Consider the following 20763-nt stretch of genomic DNA (forward strand, 5'->3'; position numbering starts at 1 on the left):
AGGTTCTTCTGGTGACTCCCAGCGAGTTGGCATCTGCTGACACCTGCATCCATGCAGCATTGGTCTCAGTGGGAGGCCTCTTCCTCCCTGACCTAGGGAAGAGGACCTCCCTGTGGGCCCTAAACCCATCCAATAATGCCTGCAGTGAAGCCTCGTCGAATTTGAAGGCAGCTCGTGGTCTGGCACTGGCCACAGCTGCTGCAGGCTCCTCTGCCATCCTGTATGGTTCGTTTGGAAGCCTTCAGAGGATGCAGTGCTTGCTATGGACCTTGAAAGCACCACGAATGATGACATCATACTGTGGGGATTTCTGACTCGAATTGGACAATTAGCAAGGCTTCCCACATGCTGGGAATTAATTGGCCACTTGAGGGAAAATTGCGTGGAGTTGGCTGACACTTTTTTTATGTGTGTCAGAAACCCCACATTCGGGGAAACCCGACTATTTCCCACACAACCCAAAAATCAGGGCCCATGTCTCTGCAAGGGCAGGAAACTGCAGGGTCACGGCTTTTGGTTTATATGGGTTGCGACGTCTGCTTTCGGAAAGTGCATCAAGACAGTTGCAAGAGGAAATGGTTCATTTAACTAACCTAAAATGACATCACACTGATGGCAACAAGTTGTAAAAGATACCTGGTTCCATCACAAGCACGTCATATCCCCCCTACCAATGGGTGTGTTCCACAGCCATTTTCAATGCCACTAGTCCTCCCATATTATTATAATGAGTCTGACCCCAGGAATACACATAGGTTCAGCATACTAAAGGTTAGGCAAGTGCTCCTCTCACAGCCCCACTCGTGATCAAGTTTGATTGGAAAATCTAGACTATGGTGCTATTTATAGTCCTTAAATATTATGAACGGTTTTGAGAGGGTAAATACAGAAAGATTGCTTCACCTGGTTAGCAAATTGATTCAAGATTATCACGAGAAGAATGATGAGGGAAGTTAAAATATCTTTTGTTTGCTCGGGAGATTATTATAACATGGACTGCTTTACCACAAGTCTATTCTGTCAGAGTTAATCATGTGATTTAAAAGGGAATTGGATACGTATTTTAAAGGAAAAATATGAATGGGCACAGAGAAAGGGCAAGGAAATATGATTGGAGTAGATAGCTCCAGTTGAAGAATTAGCACTGGCATGAATTCAAATAGGCAAATGGCTGCCTTCTGTGCTGTAATTTCCACAATTTTATATTTACTTATCTGTTAAGGGGTGGGGGAAGTAATGGTGATTCCACACAATGATTGGAGATCTTTTCCTGATTGGCTTCTCGGTTGTGTCAGTTGTAATGCACTGAGCTTCATAAACATCATCTGTGCTCCTACAAGTGCATGTACAAAATTTGGAGAAACAAAATAACGAATTTAAGGCATAATAGGTGCAAATTAAACCCCTAAGTGACTTAATAGAGAATTAAAGTTGTACTCTGGAATAAAATAGTCTGTTGTCAATGAGTGGTAGTGAATCTTGTGAGTTTAAATGCAGTGGTGAAGCATTCTGTGCGTTCAGTGAAAGTTTGTTCAACCAAGGACTGTTATCACAATCTGTTTTGTGTGCATGTATGAACAATTGTTGCTGGTATCTATAAATAATTAGTGCAGCAATGGTAGAAGTGACTGGTGATAACTGCACTAACCTTTACATATTAACATCTTCATCCCTAAGTTTTCACATTGTATTTGATAGTCAGTTTCTGCTTCATTGAACTACCGATGAAAGATTTTTTCATTGATATTGGAGTATTCAATTCTAAAAGATGTGATTACTACTTGTTTTGTAACAATATGTTTGTTTGTTTGTTAGGAGCAATAATCTTAGACTGTGTGAACATGACTTCTGAAGCTGGAAGAGTGACTTTAAAAGATGAAGAAATGATAGCTGCCCTGGAACAGAGGTTTCCTGACCTCCCTGCACAACAAGAGGTTTTTGATGCTTTGCAACAAGCAAAATTTGATGTCTCTGGTACTTAACTTATTTTTATTTTCTCTATCAGAGTTGATTTCAAATAGCCAGTAAAGCAGTGTGCTCCATTTTATTCCTGTGATTTGCGCTGGTCCTGATTGAGACTGCCTTTTAGATTTGCAATTTTTTTTAAGAGACACTGGGGGAGAAATTCAGTATCGCCCCATTTGGGTCGTGATTATCGGCCGGGCGCAAAGTTTAGCGCCTGCCGCTAATTATCGCCGATTGGAGCGCTAAATCAGGCGCTAAACCTGTCTTAAGGCGCAAAGGCCGAGGAGCGAGGCGCTAACTCAGAGCGCTGGTGAAGCTCATGTGATGTCAGTCAGCAATGGAACACAGACACACTGGCGCTGGCCAGTTCTTAAAGGGGAGGGTCGATCTTGCTCATTGCAGCCTTGAATCTCGCCCTGGACAGACCTGTACATCAAATCTGTTGGAAAGAACAATGGAGAGGCCCAGGGAAAGAGCTCAGAGTGCAGCCCCCATAGTCTCTTGCAAATCGATGCAAGGAAGATCAAATCAGAAAGAACCTGCAAAGTGCTGCTCAGTACCCAAAACTCCTCAACACAGCTTTGAATATCTCCTGCAGTCTCTCTCACTCAATGCGTGGTGCAAAAATTTCGCCGACAAAAAAAGGCAGGAAGCGGTCGCCCAGTCCCTTCCTGACTGCAAAACGCTCCCCTCAACCTGTCATTGCTAGCGGCAGGCAGTACGACAGGGGGCGCCACTCAATATCCGGTCTGGGGCGCTACCGGGGCGTTGCATGCGCGACTGATGTCAAGATCTGCGGGCGCAGGAGATCATGGCGGTAGTGTTTAGCGCCGCCGCAAAATGTCTAGTCAATTTCGTGAGCAGCGCAAACATTGCGATGCACAGGCGCTAGTTGCTTTGTGCCCCATTAGCGCCCTTTTAAGGTGCTAACGGGAGGCGCAAACCAACCGAATGTTTCCCCCATTAACATTTTGAACGTGCTGTAAAACATAGAAAGAGTGGGGTAGATTATCACTATCAGGTGGCCGACTGGTGGAGTGCGCTGGCTGGCCGCCCGATTCTGCCATTAGGAGTGCCGGTCCATTTTGAGAGCTGGGCCTCATTACCATGCTGTAGGCAAACAGTTGCCAAACAGACACCCTTCTGCAACTTGTCAGCTTCAGGCCAGCACAATATTGGGGGGGAAAGTGGAGGGGAAATGGAGAGGAATGGGGAAATGAAGTGGAGAGGGAAGAGAGAAAGTGGGAACTAGAACGGAGAGGGATGGGGAAATTATCTGGTTGGTCTGTTATGTCGCTTCGTTTTTCTTCTTTAAATTAATTTCCATTAATTGTGAAGTATAAAATTAACTAAAATGTACTATTTTTAATGCTACAATTAAAAATATATCCAGGTGAGCCCCAGTCACCACATGTACGAGAGAGGGAACTACATTGGAAGGGGTGTTTCTATTTACATAGGAACAGGAATAGGTCATTCAGCCCCTCGAGCCTGTTCCGCCATTTAATGAGTTCATGGCTGATCTGTATCTAAACTCTATTCACTTGCCTTGGCTCCATATCCTTTTATTCCCTTGATAAGTAAAAATCTATCAACCTCAGGTTTAAAGTTGTGAATTGAGCAAGCATCTACTGCTTTTACTGGGAGAGAGTTCCATACTTCTCCCACCCTTTGCATGAAGAAGTGTTTCCCAACTTCGCTCCTGAATGGCCTGACTCTGATTTTAAGGCTATGTCCCCTTGCCCTGGACTCTCCCACCAGCAGAAAAAGTTTTTTTTATCTATTTAATTAGCAAGCTCATAGTAAAGGATCCTCTGGGGCAGAGTGATCATAATATGATAGAATTTCACATTAATTTTGAGAGCGACTTGCCTAAGTCCGAAACTAGAGTCTTAAACTTAAATAAAGCCAATTACATAGGTATGAGGGGTGAGTTGGCTAAGGTAGATTGGAAAAATAGATTAAAAGGTATGGCGATAGATAAGCAGTGGCTAGCATTTAAAGAAATATTTCATAATTCTCAACAAAAATACATTCCATTGAGAAACAAAAACTCCACGGGAAAAGTGATCCAACCATGACTAACTAAAGAAGTTAGCATTAGATTGAAAGAAGAAGCTTATAATGTTGCAAAGAATAATAGTAAGTCTGAGGATTGAGAGAGTGTCAGAAACCAGCAAAGGTTGACCAAAAAATTGATAAAAAGGGAAAAAATAGAATATTAGAGAAAACTAACAAAAAATAGAAAAGCAGATTGTAAGAGCTTCTACAAGTATGTAAAAAGGAAGAGAGAAGCAAAAGTAAACGTTGGCCCCTTAGAGGCTGAGACAGGAGAAATTATTATGGGGAATAAGGAAATGACACAAATGTTAAACAAATATTTTGTATTTGTCTTCACAGTAGAAGACACAAAAAGCATACCAAAAATGGTGGGGAACCAAGGGTCTAATGAGGGTGAGGAACTAAATGTAATTAACATAAGTAGAGAAAAAGTACTCGAGAAACTAATGGGACTAAAAGCTGACAAATCCCCTGGACCTGATGGCCTACATCCTAGTGTTCTAAAAGAGGTGGCTAAAGATATAGTGGATGCATTGGTTTTGATCTTCCAAAATTCCCTAGATTCTATAATGGTCCCAGCAGACTGGAAGGTCACAAATGTAACACCACTATTCAAGAAAGGAGGGAGAGAAAAAACAGGGAACTGCAGGCCAGTTAGCCTGACGTCAGTCATTGGGAAAATGCTGGAATCCATTGTTACGGAAGTGGTATCCGGGCATTTAGAAAATCATAACATGATTAGGCAGAGTCAGCATGGTTTTATGAAAGGGAAATTGTGTTTGACAAATTTGAGAGTAGGGATAAACAGATCTTTTTCAGGTTGGCAGGCTGTAACTAGTGGGGTGCCACAAGGATCAGTGTTGGGGCCTCAGCTATTTACAATCTATATTAATGACCTAGATGAAGGGACCGAGTGTAATGTATCCAAGTTTGCTGATGATACAAAGCTAGGTGGGACAGTAAGCTGTGAGGAGAACACAGAGTCTGCAAAGGGATATAGATAAACTAAGTGAGTGGGCAGTAAGGTGGCAGATGGAGTATAATGTAGGGAAATGTGAGGTAGGAAGAATAGAAAAACAGAATATTTTTTAAATGGTGAGAAACTTTCAAATGTTGGTGTTCAGAGAGATTTGGGTGTCCTCATGAAAGAAACACACAAAGCTAGCATGCAGGTACAGCAAGCAATAAGGAAGGCAAATGGCATGTTGGCTTTTATTGCAAGGGGGTTGGAGTATACGAGTAAAGAAGTCTTGCTACAATTGTACAGGGCTTTGGTGAGACCACACCAGGAGTACTGTGCACAGTTTTGGTCTCCTTATCTAAGGAAGGATATACTTGCCTTGGAGGCGGTGCAACGAAGGTTCACTGGATTGATTCCTCAGATGAGAGGGCTGTCCGACGATGAGAGATTGTGTAGAATGGGCCTATACTCTCTGGAATTTAGAAGAATGAGAGGTGATCTAATTGAAACATACAAGATTCTGAAGGGGATTGACAGGGTAGATGCTGAGGTTGTTTCCCCTGGCTGGAGTGTCTAGAACTAGGGGCATAGTCTCAGGATAAGGGGTAGGCCATTTAAGGCTGAGAGGAGGAGGAATTTCTTCACTCAGAGGGTTGTGAATCTTTGGAATTCTCTGCCCCAGTGGGCTGTGAATGCTGAGTCTTTGAGTATATTCAAGGCTGAGATAGATAGATTTTTGGACTCTAGGGGAATCAAGCGATATGGAGATCGAGCGGGAAAGTGGAGTTGAGGTTGATGATCAGCCATGATCATGTTGAATGGCGGAGCAGGCTCGAGGGGCCGTATGGCCTGCTCCTGCTCTTAATTCTTATGTACCCAATCAATTCCTTTCAAAATCCTAAGAATCTTAATCACATCACCCCTGACCCTTCTATATTCAAGGAAATGTAAGCTTAATTTCATAGAATCATAGAATGGCTACAGCACAGAAAGAGGCCATTCGGCCCGTGGAGCCTGTGCCGGCTCTCAGCAAGAGCACTTCAGCTAGTCACACTCCCCTGCCCTTTCCCTGCAGCCCTGCAAATTTTTTTCCTTCAGATACTTATCCAATTTCCTTTTGAAAGGCATGGCTGAGTCTGCCTCCACCACCCTTTCAGGCAGTGCATTCCAGATCCAAACCACTCACTGCGTAAAAAAGTTTTTCCTCATGTTGCCTTCGGTTCTTTTACCAATCACCTTAAATCTGTGTCCTTTGGTTCTCGACCCTCTGCCATTGGGAACAGTTTCTGTCTATCTACTCCGTCTAGACCCCTCATGATTTTGAACACCTCCATCAAATCTCCTCTCATCCTTCTCTGCTCTAAGGAGAACAACTCCAGCTTCTCTAGTCTTTCAAAGTAACTGAAGTCCCTCATCCCTGGAATCATTCTCGTAAATCTTTTCTGCATCCTCTCTAAGGCCTTTACATCCTTCCTAAAGTGCAATGCCCAGAATTGGACACAATACTCCAGTTCAGGCCGATTTATAAAAGTTCATCATAACTTCCTTGCTTTTGTACTCTATGCCTCTATTTATGAAGCCCAGGATCCCGTATGCTTTTTTAACCACTTCCCCAACCTGCCCTACCACCTTTAACGATTTGTGCACATATACCCCCAGGTCTCTCTGTTCATGCACCCGCTTTAGAATTGTACCCTTCAGTTTACATTGCCTCTCCTCATTCTTCCTACCAAAATGTATCACTTCGCACTTTTCTGTGTTAAATTTCATCTGCCATGTTTCCACCCATTTCACCAGCCTGTCTGTCTGTCTTGAGCAGGGAGACAGAGGAAAGGGAAACAAGGATAAAAGCAAAAGATAGGAAGGAGAAAAACAAAAGTGGCAGTCAGACAAATCAATGGTTTAAATCAAACAGTAAATAATAATTCTAATAGGTCTAAGAGCGTTAAAAAAACAAGCCTGAAGGCTTTGTGTCTTAATGCGAGGAGCATTTGTAATAAGGTGGATGAATTAGCTGCGCAAATAGAGGTAAACGAATATGATTTGATTGGGATTAAGGAAACATGGCTGCAGGGTGGCCAAGGCTGGGAACTCAACATCCAGGGGTATTCAATATTCAGGAAAGATAGGCAAAAAGGAAAGGGAGGTGGGGTAGCATTGCTGGTAAAAGAAGGGATTAACATAATTGTAAGGAAGGATATTAGCTCTGATGATGTGGAATCTGTATGGGTAGAACTGAGAAATACCAAGGGGCAGAAAACGTTAGTGGGAGTGGTATATAAACCTCCAAACAGTAATGTGGAGGTTGGGGATGGCATTAAAAGGGAAATTAAAGAAGCGTGCAATAAGGGCACTGCAGTCATCATGGGTGACTTTAATCTACATATAGATTGGGCTAACCAAATTAGTAACAATACTGTGGAGGAGGAATTCCTGGAGTGTTTGCGGGATGGTTTCCTGGACCACATGTTGAGGAACCAACCAGAGATCAGGCCATCTTAGACTGGGTATTATGTAATGAGAAAGGATTAATTAGCAATCTTGTTGTACGAGGCCCCTTGGGTCGGAGCGATCATAATATGATAGAATTCTTCATTAAGATGGAGAATGAAGTAGTTGACTCAAAGACTAGGGTCCTGAATTAAATAAAGGAAACTACGATGGTCTGAGGCGCGAGTTGGGTAGGATGGATTGGGGAATGTCACTCATAGGGTTGACGGTGGATAGGCAATGGCAAACATTCAAAGACCGCATGGATGAACTACAGAATTTGTTCATCCCAGTTTGGCATAAAAATAAAACAAAAAGGTGACTCAACCATGGCTAACAAGGGAAATTAGGGATAGCATAAGATCCAAGGAGGGAACATATAAATTGGCCAAAAAAGGCAGTAAACCTGAGGATTGGGAGCAGTTTAGGATACAACAAAGGAGGACAAAGGGATTAATTAAGAAGGGGAAAATAGAATATGAGAGTAAGCTTGCATAGAACATAAAAACTGACTGTAAAAGCTTTTATAGATATGTGAAGAGAAAAAGATTGGTGAAGTCAAGCGTAGGTCCCTTGCAGTCAGAATCAGGGGAATTTATAATGGGGAACAAAGAAATGGCTGACCAATTAAATACATATTTTGGTTCTGTCTTCACAAAGGAGGACAGAAATAACCTCTCAGAGATGTCGGGGAACATAGGGTCTGATGAAAGGGAGGAACTGAAAGAAATCTGTATTTGTAGGGAAATGGTGTTAGGGAAATTGACGGGATTGAAGGCCGATAAATTCCCAGGGCCTGATAATCTACATCCTAGGGTACTTAAGGAAGTGGCCCTAGAAATAGTAGATGCATTGCTGTCATCTTCCAACATTCGATGGAATCTGGAACAGTACCCATGGATTGGAGGGTAGCTAATGTTACCCCACTATTCAAAAAAGGTAGTAGAGAGAAAACGGGGAATTACAGACCGGTGGTAAGCCTGACATCGGTAGTGGGGAAAATGCTAGAGTCCATTATAAAAGCTGTAATAGCAGAGCACTTGGAAAACAGTGACAGGATCGGACAAAGTCAACATGGATTTACAAAAGGTAAATCGTGCTTGACTAATCTACTGGAATTTTTTGAGGATGTAACTGGTAAAATAGATAAGGGAGAACCAGTGGATGTGGTGTATTTGGACTTTCAGAAGGCTTTCGATAAGGTCCCGCATAAGAAATTAGCATGTAAAGTTAAGGCACATTGGATTGGGGGCAAGGTATTGACTTGGATAGAGAACTGGTTGACAGACAGAAAGCAAAGAGTTGGAATAAACGGGTCTTTTTCCGAGTGGCAGGCAGTGACTAGTGGGGTACCGCAGAGATCGGTCCTTGGACCCCAGCTATTCACAATATATATTAATGATCTAGACGAGGGAACTAGATGTAATATCTCCAAATTTGCAGAGGACACAAAGCTGGGTGGGCGTGTGTGCTGTGAGGAGGATGCCGAGAAACTCCAGGATGATTTGGACAGGTTGGGTGATTGGGCAGAAGCATGGCAGATGCAATATAACGTGGATAAATGTGAGGTTATCCACTTTGGTGGCAAAAACAGGAAGGCAGATTATTATCTGAATGGCAATAGATTGGGAGAAGGGTAAGTGCAACGAGACCTGGGTGTCCTTATGCACCAGTCGCTGAAGGTAAGCATGCAGGTGCAGCAGGCAGTTAAGAAGGCAAATGGTATGTTGGCCTTCGTAGCGAGAGGGTTTGAGTACAGGAACAAGGATGTCTTGCTGCAGTTGTACAGGGCCTTGGTGAGACCACACCTTGAGTATTGTGTGCAGTTTTGGTCGCCTTATCTGAGGAAGGATGTTCTTGCCATGGAAGGAGTTCAGCGAAGATTCACCAGGCTGATACCTGGGATGGCAGGAATGACGTATGAGGAGAGATTGGGTCGATTGGGCTTATACTCGCTGGAGTTTTGAAGAATGAGAGGGGATCTCATTGAAACTTATAAAATTCTGACAGGTCTGGACAGACTAGATGTGGGCAGGATGTTCCCGATGGTCGGGGAGTCTAGAACCAGGGGTCACTGTCTAAGGATAAGGGGTAAGCCATTTAGGACAGAAATGAGGAGGAATTTTTTCACCCAGAGAGTGGTGAACCTGTGGAATTCTCTACCTCAGAAGGCAGTAGAGGCCAATTCATTCAATATATTCAAGAAGGAGTTGGATATATTTCTTAAGGCTAAAGGGATCAAGGGGTGTGGGGAGAAATCAGGGACAGGGTATTGAATTTGGATGTTCAGCCATGATCGCATTGAATGGCGGAGCAGGCTCGAGGGGCCGAATGGCCTACTCCTGTTCCTATCTTCTATGTTTCTATGACGTCTATCACTATCCTCCTCACTGTTCACTATACTGTACGTCCAAGTTTTGTGCCATCTGCAAATTTTAAACTTGTGCCCTGTGCACCCAAGTAAAAGTCATTAATATATATCAATAAAGCAATGGTCCTAGTACCAACTCCAAGGGAGCACCACTGTATACCTTCCTCCGGTCCGATAAACAACCGTTCACCATTACTCTCTGTTTCCTGTCACTTAGCCAATTTCGTATCCATGCTGCCACTGTCCCTTTTATTGCATGAGCTTCAACGTTGCTGGCAAGCCTATTTTGTGGCACTTTATCAAATGCCTTTTGGAAGTCCATGTACACCACGTCAACCGCATTGCCCTCATCAACCCTCTCTGTTGCCTCATCAAAAAACTCGATCATGTTAGTTAAACACGATTTGCCTTTAACAAATCCGTGCTGGCTTTCCTTAATTAATTCACACTTGTTCAAGTGACTCTTAACTTTTTCCCTGATTATCGTTTCTAAGCGCTTCCCCACTACCGAGATTAAACTGACTGGCCTGTAGTTGCTGGGTTTATCCTTACACCCTTTTTTTGAATAATGGTGTAACATTTGCCATTCTCCAGTCCTCTGGCACCACCCCCCGTATCTAAGGAGGATTGGAAGATTATGGCAAGTACCTCTGCGATTTCCTCCTTAACTTCCCTCAGCATCCTAGGATGAATCCCATCAGGTCCTGGTGACTTATTAACTTTAAGTACAGACAGCCTTCCTAGTTCCTCCTCTTTATCAATTTTTATCTCATCCAGTATTTCCACTACATCCTCTTTAATGGGTTGAGATCGGATCTGGCCCTGATAAATTGGAATTGTTTTTTGGCAAACAAAACTGTAATCGAGCAATGGGCTGCCTTGAAAGAGGAGATGGTTCGGGTACTGTCGAGGTTCATTCCCACTATGACTTTGTCAGCATCTTCTTACTTGGTGAAGACAGATGCAAAGTACTCATTTAATACCTCAGCCATGCCCTCTGCCTCCATGCGTAGTTCTCTTTTTTTTGTCTCTAATCGGCCCCACCACTCTTACTACCCATTTATTATTTATATGTCTATAGAAGACTTTTGAATTCCCTTTTATATTAGCTGCCAATCTATTCTCATAATCTCTCTTTGCCCCTCTTTTCTTTTTCACTACCCCTCTGAACTTTCTATATTCAGTCTGATTCTCACTTGTATTCTCAACCTGACATCTGCCATACACGTACTTTTTCTGCTTCATCTTGCTCTCTATCTCTTTAGTCATCCAGGGAGCTCTGGCTTTAGTTGCTCTACCTTTCCCCCTCATGGGAATGTACCTTACAGTTTTGCCTGCCAATCTTAGATTCTAATTTACCCGGGCCAGATCCATTCTCAACCCACTAAAATTTGCCTTCCTTCAATTAAGTATTTTTACTCTAGATTGCTCTCTGTCCTTTTTCATAGCTAATCTAAACCTTATGATACCATGATCACTGTTCCCTAACTGTTCCCCCACTGACACTTGCTCCACTTGACCCACCTCATTTCCCAAAACCAGATCCAGCAATGCCTCCTTCCTTGTTGGGCCAGAAACGTACTGATGAAGAAAGTTCTCCTGAACACACTTCATAAATTCTTCCCCCTCTCTGCCCTTTACACTATTATTATCGCAGTCTATATTAGGATATTTGAAGTTCCCCATTATCACTATTCTATAGGAATGTAGTTGTGGTATTGGATGGTATATTCAGGGGGATAGATACTTTTCTCTGCAGCCGCGACCGAGAGTTCCGAAGGTTGTGTTGTCTTCCCGGTGCCAGGGTTAAAGACATCTCCTCGCGGCTGGAGAAGAACTTGGAGTGGAAAGGGGAGGATCCAGTTGTCGTGGTCCATGTAGGAACCAATGCCATAGCTGGAACTAGGAATTAGGTTCTGCTGAGGGAGTTTGAGGAGCTAGGATCCAAATTAAAAAGCAGAACCTTAAAGGTAATAATCTCTTTATTGTTACCCGAGCCACATGTAAATTGACATAGGGACAAACAGATAAGAGGTTTAAATGCGTGGCTCAGAGTGGTCTGGGAGGAAGGGGTTTCAGTTCATGGGGCACTGGCAACAGTACTGGGGAAAGAGGGAGCTCTTCTGTTGGGACGGGCTCCACTTAAACCAGGCTGGGAACAGTGTCCTGGCGAACCGAATAACTAGGGCGGTAGACAGGGCGGTGTGGGGTGGGTGGGAGGCTTCAGGAAAGAGTAAATTTAAAAGCAGCGAGAGAAATGTCAATGCTCTAGAGCAGAGTAGAATTTTGGGTAAACTTCAGTAGAGTGGGTCAAGAAGGGACAAAGAGAGTAACAAAGGTAAAAAGGCATCCGTGACTAAGGTGACATCAGGGAAAAATAGAAATAAGTCAAAGCTAAAGGCACTACATCTGAATGCGCCAAGCATTCGCAACAAAATAGATGAATTAATAGCGCAGATAGAAATTAACAGGTTTGATCTAATAGCCATAACTGAGACGTGGTGCAAAATGGCCAAGGTTGGGAACTAAATATTCCAGGATACTTAACTTTTAGAAGAGATAGGCAAAATAGAAAAGGAGGAGGGGTAGCCCTGATAAAGGATGGGATAAAGACAGTAGAGAGAAAAGATCTTAGCTCCGAAAATCAACAAGTAGAATCAGTTTGGGTGGAGCTAAGAAACAGCATGGGGCAGAAAATATTGGTGGGAGTTGTTTATAGGCCTCCAAACAGTAGTTGTAATGTAGGGAAGAGTATAAATCAGGAAATTACAGGCGCATGTAACAAGGGTAATACAGTAATCATGGGGGACTTTAATCTACATATAGACTGGGCAAACCAAATTTGCAGTAATAGTGTGGAGGATGAATTCATGGAATGTATGCAAGATAGTTTTCTAGATCAGTATGTTGAGGAACCAACTAGGGAACAGGCTATTTTAGATCTAGTATTGTGCAACGAGAAAGGGTTAATTAATAACCTTGTAGTAAATGGGGATTTTAGGGAAGAGTGACCATAGATGATAGAATTTAATATTGAGTTTGAAAGTGATTTGGTTAAATTCAAAACTAGGGTCTTCAATGTAAACAAAGCAAACTACGTAGGTATGAGGGACGACTTGGCTAAGGTAGATTGGGAAACTACATTAAAAGGTATGATGGTACACAAGTGATGGCTAGCATTTAAAGAATTAATACATAATTTACAACAAATATACATTCCTTTAAGGCACAAAAATCCCACAGGAAAAGTGGTCCAACTGTGGCTAACAAGAGAAGTTAAAGATAGTATTAGATCAAAGGAAGAGGTTTATAATGTTGCCAAGAAGAGTAGTAAGCCTGAGAATTGGGAGGATTTTAGAATTCAGCAAAGGAGGACCAAGCAATTGATCAAGAAAGAGAAAATAGAATATGAGAGTAAACTAGCGAGAGACATAAAAACAGACTGTAAAAGCTTCTATAGGTATGTAAAATGGAAAAGATTAGCGGAAGTAAATGTGGGTCCCTTACAGGCTTAGGCAGGAGAAATTATAATGGGGAATAAGGAAATGGCTGAGAAATTAAACAAATACTTTGGGCTGGATTTTCTGAATGGGAAGCTTTTGGAGGCAGGACTGCTGCTTGCCGGGTTTCAATCCCGCCTCCATCAGCTTCTGGCCAACCAGCGGGAATTTCCCCTGATTGACCTTGTTAAGCCCACCCAGCGGGCTCAGCAGGCCAATTAGGGGGAAGTCAGTGACAGAGCACGTCAACGTATAACATGTCACCTGTCAAGAACTTTTGAAAGAAGAAATGTCATTGTTTGACAGCTCTGTGAAGCTGTCAAACAGTGACATTCTGTGTAGTTTGATGAGAACTTGTGTTCAGGACTCATCAAACATTTCTACTTTGCAGAAATCTACTGGCTGTTGGATCGGAGGATGCAACAGCCAGTCTCTGATCTCTACAATGGAGCTGCTGGGGACTCCAGCTCCACAGCGGCTGAAGGGTGTAGGTAGAAACAAAGGTAAGTTAACATTTTCTAACACTTTACACTCACTTCACATACTTACCACTCCACACTTGCACCCATCACTCACCTCTACATTGCACTTTCAGACCCCTCTGACCGCTGCAGACCATCTACTCACCACCTATGCCCCAGCGGGGTTCCACCAGGTCAGGAAGCCCGCACTTCAGCACGAAAAATGGGGATAATCCTATTTTCTGCCTGTTAACTACCTGTTAACAGGCAGTTAATATGCTTTAATCCCTTCCCGCCTCCAAGGAGACGGGACCCGGGGCCGGACAGCTTCCTGGCAAGAGGGCACGGAGGTGGGTTGGGGGCGGGTTTGCCAACCGTCCCCAAATTCTGCAATTTTTCCGGCAGTCCCGCCTCCATACCCGCCTCCTCGGGGCTGAGAAAATCCAGCCCTTTGTGTCTGTCTTCCTGGAAGAAGACAGAAAAATCTTCCCGGAAATAGTAGTGAACCATGGCTCTAGTGAGAACGAGGAATTCATATTAGTAAAAAAGTAGTACTGGAGAAATCAATGGGACTGAAAACTGATAAATCTCCTGGACCTGATGGCCTACATCCTAGGGTTTTGAACGAGGTGGCTATAGCGATAGTGGATGCATTGGTTGTCATTTTCCAAAATTCCATAGATTCTAGAATGATTCCTGCAGATTGGAAGGTAGCAAATGTAACCCCACTATTTAAGAAAGGAGGGAGAGAGAGAACGGCGAATTACAGACCAGTTAGCCTGACATCAGTAGTAGGGAAAATGCTAGAATCTATTATTAAGGACATGATAACAGGGCGCTTAGAAAATAATAATAGGATTGGGCAGTGTCAACACGGATTTCTGAAAGGGAAATTGTTTGACAAATCTGTAAGAGTTTTTTGAGGTTGTAACTAGCAGAATAAATAAGGGGGGATGGATGTGGTGTATTTGGATTTTCAGAAGACATTCGATAAGGTGCCACACAAGAGATTATTAAACAAATTAGGCTCATGGGATTGGGGGTAATATACTAGCATGGATTGAGGATTGGTTAACGGACAAAAAAACAGAGAGTAGGAATAAATGGGTCATTTTCAGGTTGGCAGGCTGTAACTAGTGGAGTACCACAATGGTTTAGTGCTTGGGCCTCAGCTATTCACAATTTACATCAATGATTTGGATGAGGGGACCAAATGTAATATATCCAAGTTTGTTGTTGATACAAAACTGGGTGGGAATGTAAGTTGTGAGGAGGATGCAAGGAGGCTTCAAGGGGATATAGACAGGCTAAGTGAGTGGGCAAGAACATGGCAAATGGAATATAACGTGGAGAAGTGTGAAGTCATCCACTTTGGTGGAAAAAATAGAAAAGCAGAGTATTTTTTAAATGGTGAGAGATTGGGAAATGTTGGTGTTCAGAGGGACCTGGGTGTCCTTGTACACGAATCACTGAAAGTTAACATGCAGGTACAGCAAGCAATTAGGAAAGCAAATGGTATGTTGGCCTTTATTACAAGAGGATTTGAGTATAAGAGCAAAGACGTCTTACTGCAATTATATAGGGCCCTGGTGAGACCACACCTGGAGTATTGTGTACAGTTTTGGTCTCCTTACCTAAGGAATGATATACTTGCCATAGAGGGAGTACAATGAAGGTTCACCAGACTGGTTCCTGGGATGAGGAGATTGTCCTATGAGGAAAGATTGAGTTTCTCTAGAGTTTAGAAGAATGAGAGGCGATCTCATTGAAACATACAAAATTCTTACAGGGCTAGACAGGGTAGATGCTGGGAGGATGTTTCCCCTGGCTGGGGAGTCTAGAACCGGGGGTCACAGTCTCAGAATAAGGGGTCGGCCATTTAGGACTCCGATGAGGAGAAATCTTTTCACTCAGAGGGTGGTTAAATCTTTGGAATTCTCTACCCCAGAGGGTTGTGGAGGTTCAGTCGTTGAGTATATTCAAGACAGAGACCGATATTAAGGAAATCGAGGGATATGGGGATAGTGCAGGAAAGTAGAGATGAGGTAGAAGATCAGTCATAGAAATCTCACCGACACTCAAAGCTGAAGGCTGTCACTTTTGACAGCTCACGGCCATTCAGCTTTCAGTGCCGGCTGAGTGATGGACTCACGAAGCCTAGAGGAAGAAAGGCTGTTAAGGTAAGTACAGGTAATTTAAACTTCTTTACACACTTTAGACACACCAAACACACTTACCTTTGCACTCATGCACCCATCACTCACCTGAACACTGACATTGCGACCCCTCCAAGTCCTTCAACCCGACGACCCGCCTGCTCTAACCTGGCGTGGTTTGGAGCCGTCGGGAATCCCACACGACACCCCTCAAAATAGGGATTAGGCTAAAAACTGCCTGTTAACTACCTGTTAACAGGCAGTTAATTGGCACTAATCCCTTCCCGCCTCGAGTCGGCGGGTCCCAGTGTGGGGCGGGTACCCGCCTCCTGTAAAACTTACGTGGAGGCGGGTTTTGGGTGGGATGGTGTCGGGACCCCCGAATTTGGTATTTTTCCCCCCACACACGCCTGAAACCCCGCCTGACGGCTCCAGGAAAATCAACCCCTTTATATCCAGGAATATTTAAAACCGGATCCTGCCCTTTTTTGAGCCAGGTCTCCGTTTGCGCCACAGCATCGTATTCCCATGTGGCTATTTGCACCTGCAGCTCACCAAACTTATTTACCACACTTCATGCATTTACACACATGCACTGTAAACCTATCTTAGACCTTCTTGTATTCTCTCTTAGTCTGACCCCAATAATACCTTCCTATTTTACATGATCTCTCCTCATAATCTAATCCTTGGAGCCCTGGTAACATTCTGGTGAATCTACGCTTCACTTGCTATACTTGCTGCCTACATGATTCTTAGGTTATTACTGTGGGAGTTAAATCCACTATGTGCTATTGAATTTTTTAATAAAGAAAATGAAACATTTTTTTTCTTCCAGGAATAAATTAACTGCTGCTACTTCAGGAAAGACATTTTAAAATAAGAAAAAAATAATTTATTCCCAAAAGGCAAATGATGAGTAATTCTCATTAAAATTCAGCAAATGTCTTTTTTTAAGAAGTAAAAATACAAAGCCTGTGTTCAGTACATATTCCAAAATATTGGCAAATGCGCCAAATAACATGTCAAAAATCAAATGTTTCTGGGTTGCATGTCTCCAGAACCCCGGAAATAAACATTGTGGCTTCAACAGTTTTATTTCCACTTCAGGCTTTTGTGTTTGTTTATTTTTGGCCCACTACAAGTGAAGGAATGTTGTGGCTGAAAACCCATGGGGATGACATCCCAGCATAAGTGCTAGAATGCACTCACCCGTGACCAGCAGTACTGACCCCATCAAAGTTTGTGGGTCCATGGTGAGGTAGCTCGGTTTGAATAAAGTAGGTGGGCACCTGTGCCATTCGGGTTGTACCTCTGGCTTGCCTCCAACCCTGAAAGAAAGATACAGGTGCCCCCTTTGCTCCCAGTCCTGGACCCCCTAAGGTGAACCGTACAAGTGTCATATGCTTCAATGTATGGTCTACTATGTTTCTTTCATTGGAGCATATGGGAACTCCTGGTCTGGATGTGCCTGCCACTCCCACCCTCCTCCTGCCCCTCGTCCCTGCCCCTTACTATGTTGCTGGCCTTGTTTGGAGAAGGTGGAGGTTCTGACTCTCAACTGAACAGAAACTCCCTGCACGACTGGGACCTGGTATATCTAGGTCCCGGCCTAATTTGTAGTTTTTCTTCCGTGCTCCTGCTGGAAGGACTGCGGGTTCTCAACTCCATTGAGTATACTGAAAGCTTAAGTTAGAAGCCTATGAAACAATTTGTTTTTATATGTCATAGGTTTATAATCAGGGCTGTTCTTGAGTTGTTAGGTTTTTGGGATCTATGGCTGCTTTTTTGAAGCTGTTGGTCAACTTTTGTTGGTTTTCTACTTGGCATGTATGACTTACAGGTGAGAGTACCAACAACTGAGTCATGATGACACTGGATGAGGGCAATATGGTTGATACCAATGCCCTGAAATTATACCATGGGATGAATGCTTAAAGCATTCATCTGACATTCACTCTACTACTTTAGCAGAGATGTTGACCACTTTGAAATAAATGGGTTAATGTCTTCATTAAAATAGCGGACAGAGGAATTTCAGATAAGCATGTTTAACATATTTATGTTAGTATCTTTATCATGACCATTATATCTTGACTTTTGGAAATGTATGATCAAAAAAATTGGCTGAAATGAAAAACCCTGTAAGCTGCATAATAGATTTGTTGTATAATAGGGAACACGTGGTAGTTATCAATGATGTGTTCTAATTGGGCAGCTGTGACCAAAGAAGTCCTCCAGGGATCAACCTTGGATTCTCTCTGTTCATAATATTTATTAATGACTTCAATTATGGAACTGTGAGTGGAATGTGTGTTTTTATGGATGATACCATATTGTGTGAAAAGGGATATTATTCAAAGAGATCTTCAGAAACTTGACAAATGGGCAAATGAGTGGCAAGTTCTAATAAATATTGAGAAATATAAGGTCATGTATATAGGTACTAAAACTGGCAAATCTAGTTATACATTGAAAAGTACATTGTTAAATAAGGTGAAAACAGTTGGGTAGGATAGTGGCATAATGCATTGTATTGTATCCTGAAGATGTCCCAAAGCGCTTCACAAACGATTAAATTATTTTTGAAATATAATCATTGTTATGTAAGCAAATGCAATAAACAATTTATATACAGTACTGTCATACAAATGGTAAATTAAGATGAATGAGTACTTAAGCTTATTGTGGTGGTGTTTGTTGACTGAACATTAATGGCTAGGACTCGAGGAGAACTCTTTTTTTTTAATAATAGTGCCATGGGATCTTTTATGTCCACTTGAAGAGGCAGAAATGGCCTCAGTTTAACATCTTATCTGAAAGACAACACATCTGAAAATGCAGTACTGCCTGAAGTGCCATCCTAGATTATATGCTGAAGTCTTTGACCTGGGCTTGAATCAATAGGTGACACTTGAAATGTTTGGGTTTAAAACTAAATTACTAGAATGTAAATCTAAGCAGACTCCATGGATACATTCTATGCACCATCTATAAAACATTAAGAGAATGCTTGGCGCATTGGGAGCGAAAATCCACATGCCTTCCGGGAATCCGCCAGAAAGGCCACAAATTAGGCTGGTACATGGTTGCATCTCCCCTGGCACCTAAAAGGTGACACTTGAAATGTTAAAAAGTAAATTGCTAGAACTTAAATCTAAGTAGATTGTGTGGACATGCTATAAAATATTAGTAAGAGCACACACGGAGCCAGACTTTCCGGACTTTTTAGTGGACAGGCATCATTGATATGCTTCTAGTGGTGCAGGCACCCAGTGCTGTCAAAGTAACTGGTGAGTTGCTGCAGTGCATCCTGTAGATTGTATAAACTGCAGTCTTAATATGCTGGTGATGATAATGGGTTGGGGGGCTGGGATGGGGAAGGGGCGGGGGTGAATATTTACCCTGGTGATAAGGACACCAATTAAGCAAACTACTATGTCCTGGATGATAAAATTCTTTAAAAGCTGCGTCTATCAGGGCGATTGGTGACTATCCCATCATACTCCTCACTTGATCCTTGTAGATGGTGGATAGGCTTTGAGGGGTTAGAAGGTGAAGCACACATCAGGGAGTGTTGTTGATAGGTCCGTTCAATTATCCTCCTATTGTTGAACACTGGGTGGCTTGCTGAGCCACTTCACAGGGCAGTGAAAGTCAACCATGTAGTGTGATTTGAGGTCTTATGTAGGTCAGACTGGGAGGGAAGGCACGCTCCCTTTCCTGAAGGATTTAGTGTACCATTTGGATCTATACAACAATCCATTACCTGGTATAAGCCCACAAGTAACCAGATTTATTGAATTCAATTTCACAACCTGCTGCGGTGGGATTTGAATTTAAATAAAGGAACCTCCCGCTGAGCCTGGGAACCTAGTAGAGTTAGCACAACCCTCCAATGGGGGTATCCTAGTCCTTATGATGGGATATGCTCCTTGGGAATTTTTGTGTCCAGTTTAGAGGAATTATAGTTAACAAGTACAAGAAGAATGGGAATGAATCTTCAATCAATAAGCTGTTAACCAATTTAAATTTGTTCTTATTGGAAATAAAACTAAAGGAAAGATGGGATCCAAAATTCTGAAATCAGGACTAGATTTGCCAGGCTAGTTAGGAAGAAGTTCTTTAAACTGAACTCTGACAAGAAAGCCTGGAACGATTGTACAATTAGAAACTGCAAATTAAATGTAACTTAAGTAGCTTCTTCACACTTTGTTCAGAAATAGGAGGGAATGGAGAGGGGGGAAATGCAAGGCAGACCAAGATGGGTTTAGAGTGCATGTGCGTAAATGCACAGAGCGTGGTAAATATGGTTGGTTGGCTGCAGGGACAAGTAGCCACACGGTTATGATATAGTAGCAATAAAGGAGACCTGCCTCAAACAAGGGGAGGAATGGATACTTGATATTCCTGGCTACAAAGTATTTAGGAAAGATGGGGAAGGATAAAAAGAAGGCGGTGTGGCAGTATTGGTCAAAGATACTGTTATAGCACTAGAAAGGGATGATGTACTTGAGGGTTCAAATATAGAATTTATTTGGTTAGATTTAGGGAACAATAGAGGAACTGTTACACTGCTGGGTGGATACTATAGGCTGCCAAATAGTGGGAAGGAGTCAGAGGAGCAGATTTGCAGGCAAATTGCAGAAAGATGCAAGAACTTTCGAGTAGTTATAGTGGGTGACTTCAATTATCCTAATATAGGCTGGGAAAATAACAGTGTAAAGGGAAAAGAGAGGGAGGAATTTCTCAAGAGAACTTTCTTGATCAGTATGTTTCCAGCCCACCGAGGAAGGAT

At 42.7% G+C, this 20763-nt stretch overlaps 1 protein-coding gene across 14 annotated transcripts in view; it reads left to right on the forward strand.

The window, feature by feature from the left end:
* The window catches only part of LOC147124368 (protein prune homolog 2-like), a 716966-nt gene that overhangs the window by 234470 nt on the left and 461733 nt on the right, over positions 1 to 20763 (forward strand). For all 14 annotated transcript variants that reach the window (XM_085985995.1, XM_085985984.1, XM_085985968.1 and 11 more), the window contains exon 5: positions 1816 to 1974. In XM_085985995.1, coding sequence (XP_085842121.1) covers positions 1816 to 1974 — 159 coding nt within the window. The remainder of the gene's footprint in view (positions 1 to 1815; positions 1975 to 20763) is intronic.

Source organism: Somniosus microcephalus, chromosome 1 (genome assembly GCF_052327205.1).
Source record: "Somniosus microcephalus isolate GS21.2 chromosome 1, FLI_Smic_1.0, whole genome shotgun sequence".
Lineage (NCBI taxonomy): Eukaryota > Metazoa > Chordata > Chondrichthyes > Squaliformes > Somniosidae > Somniosus > Somniosus microcephalus.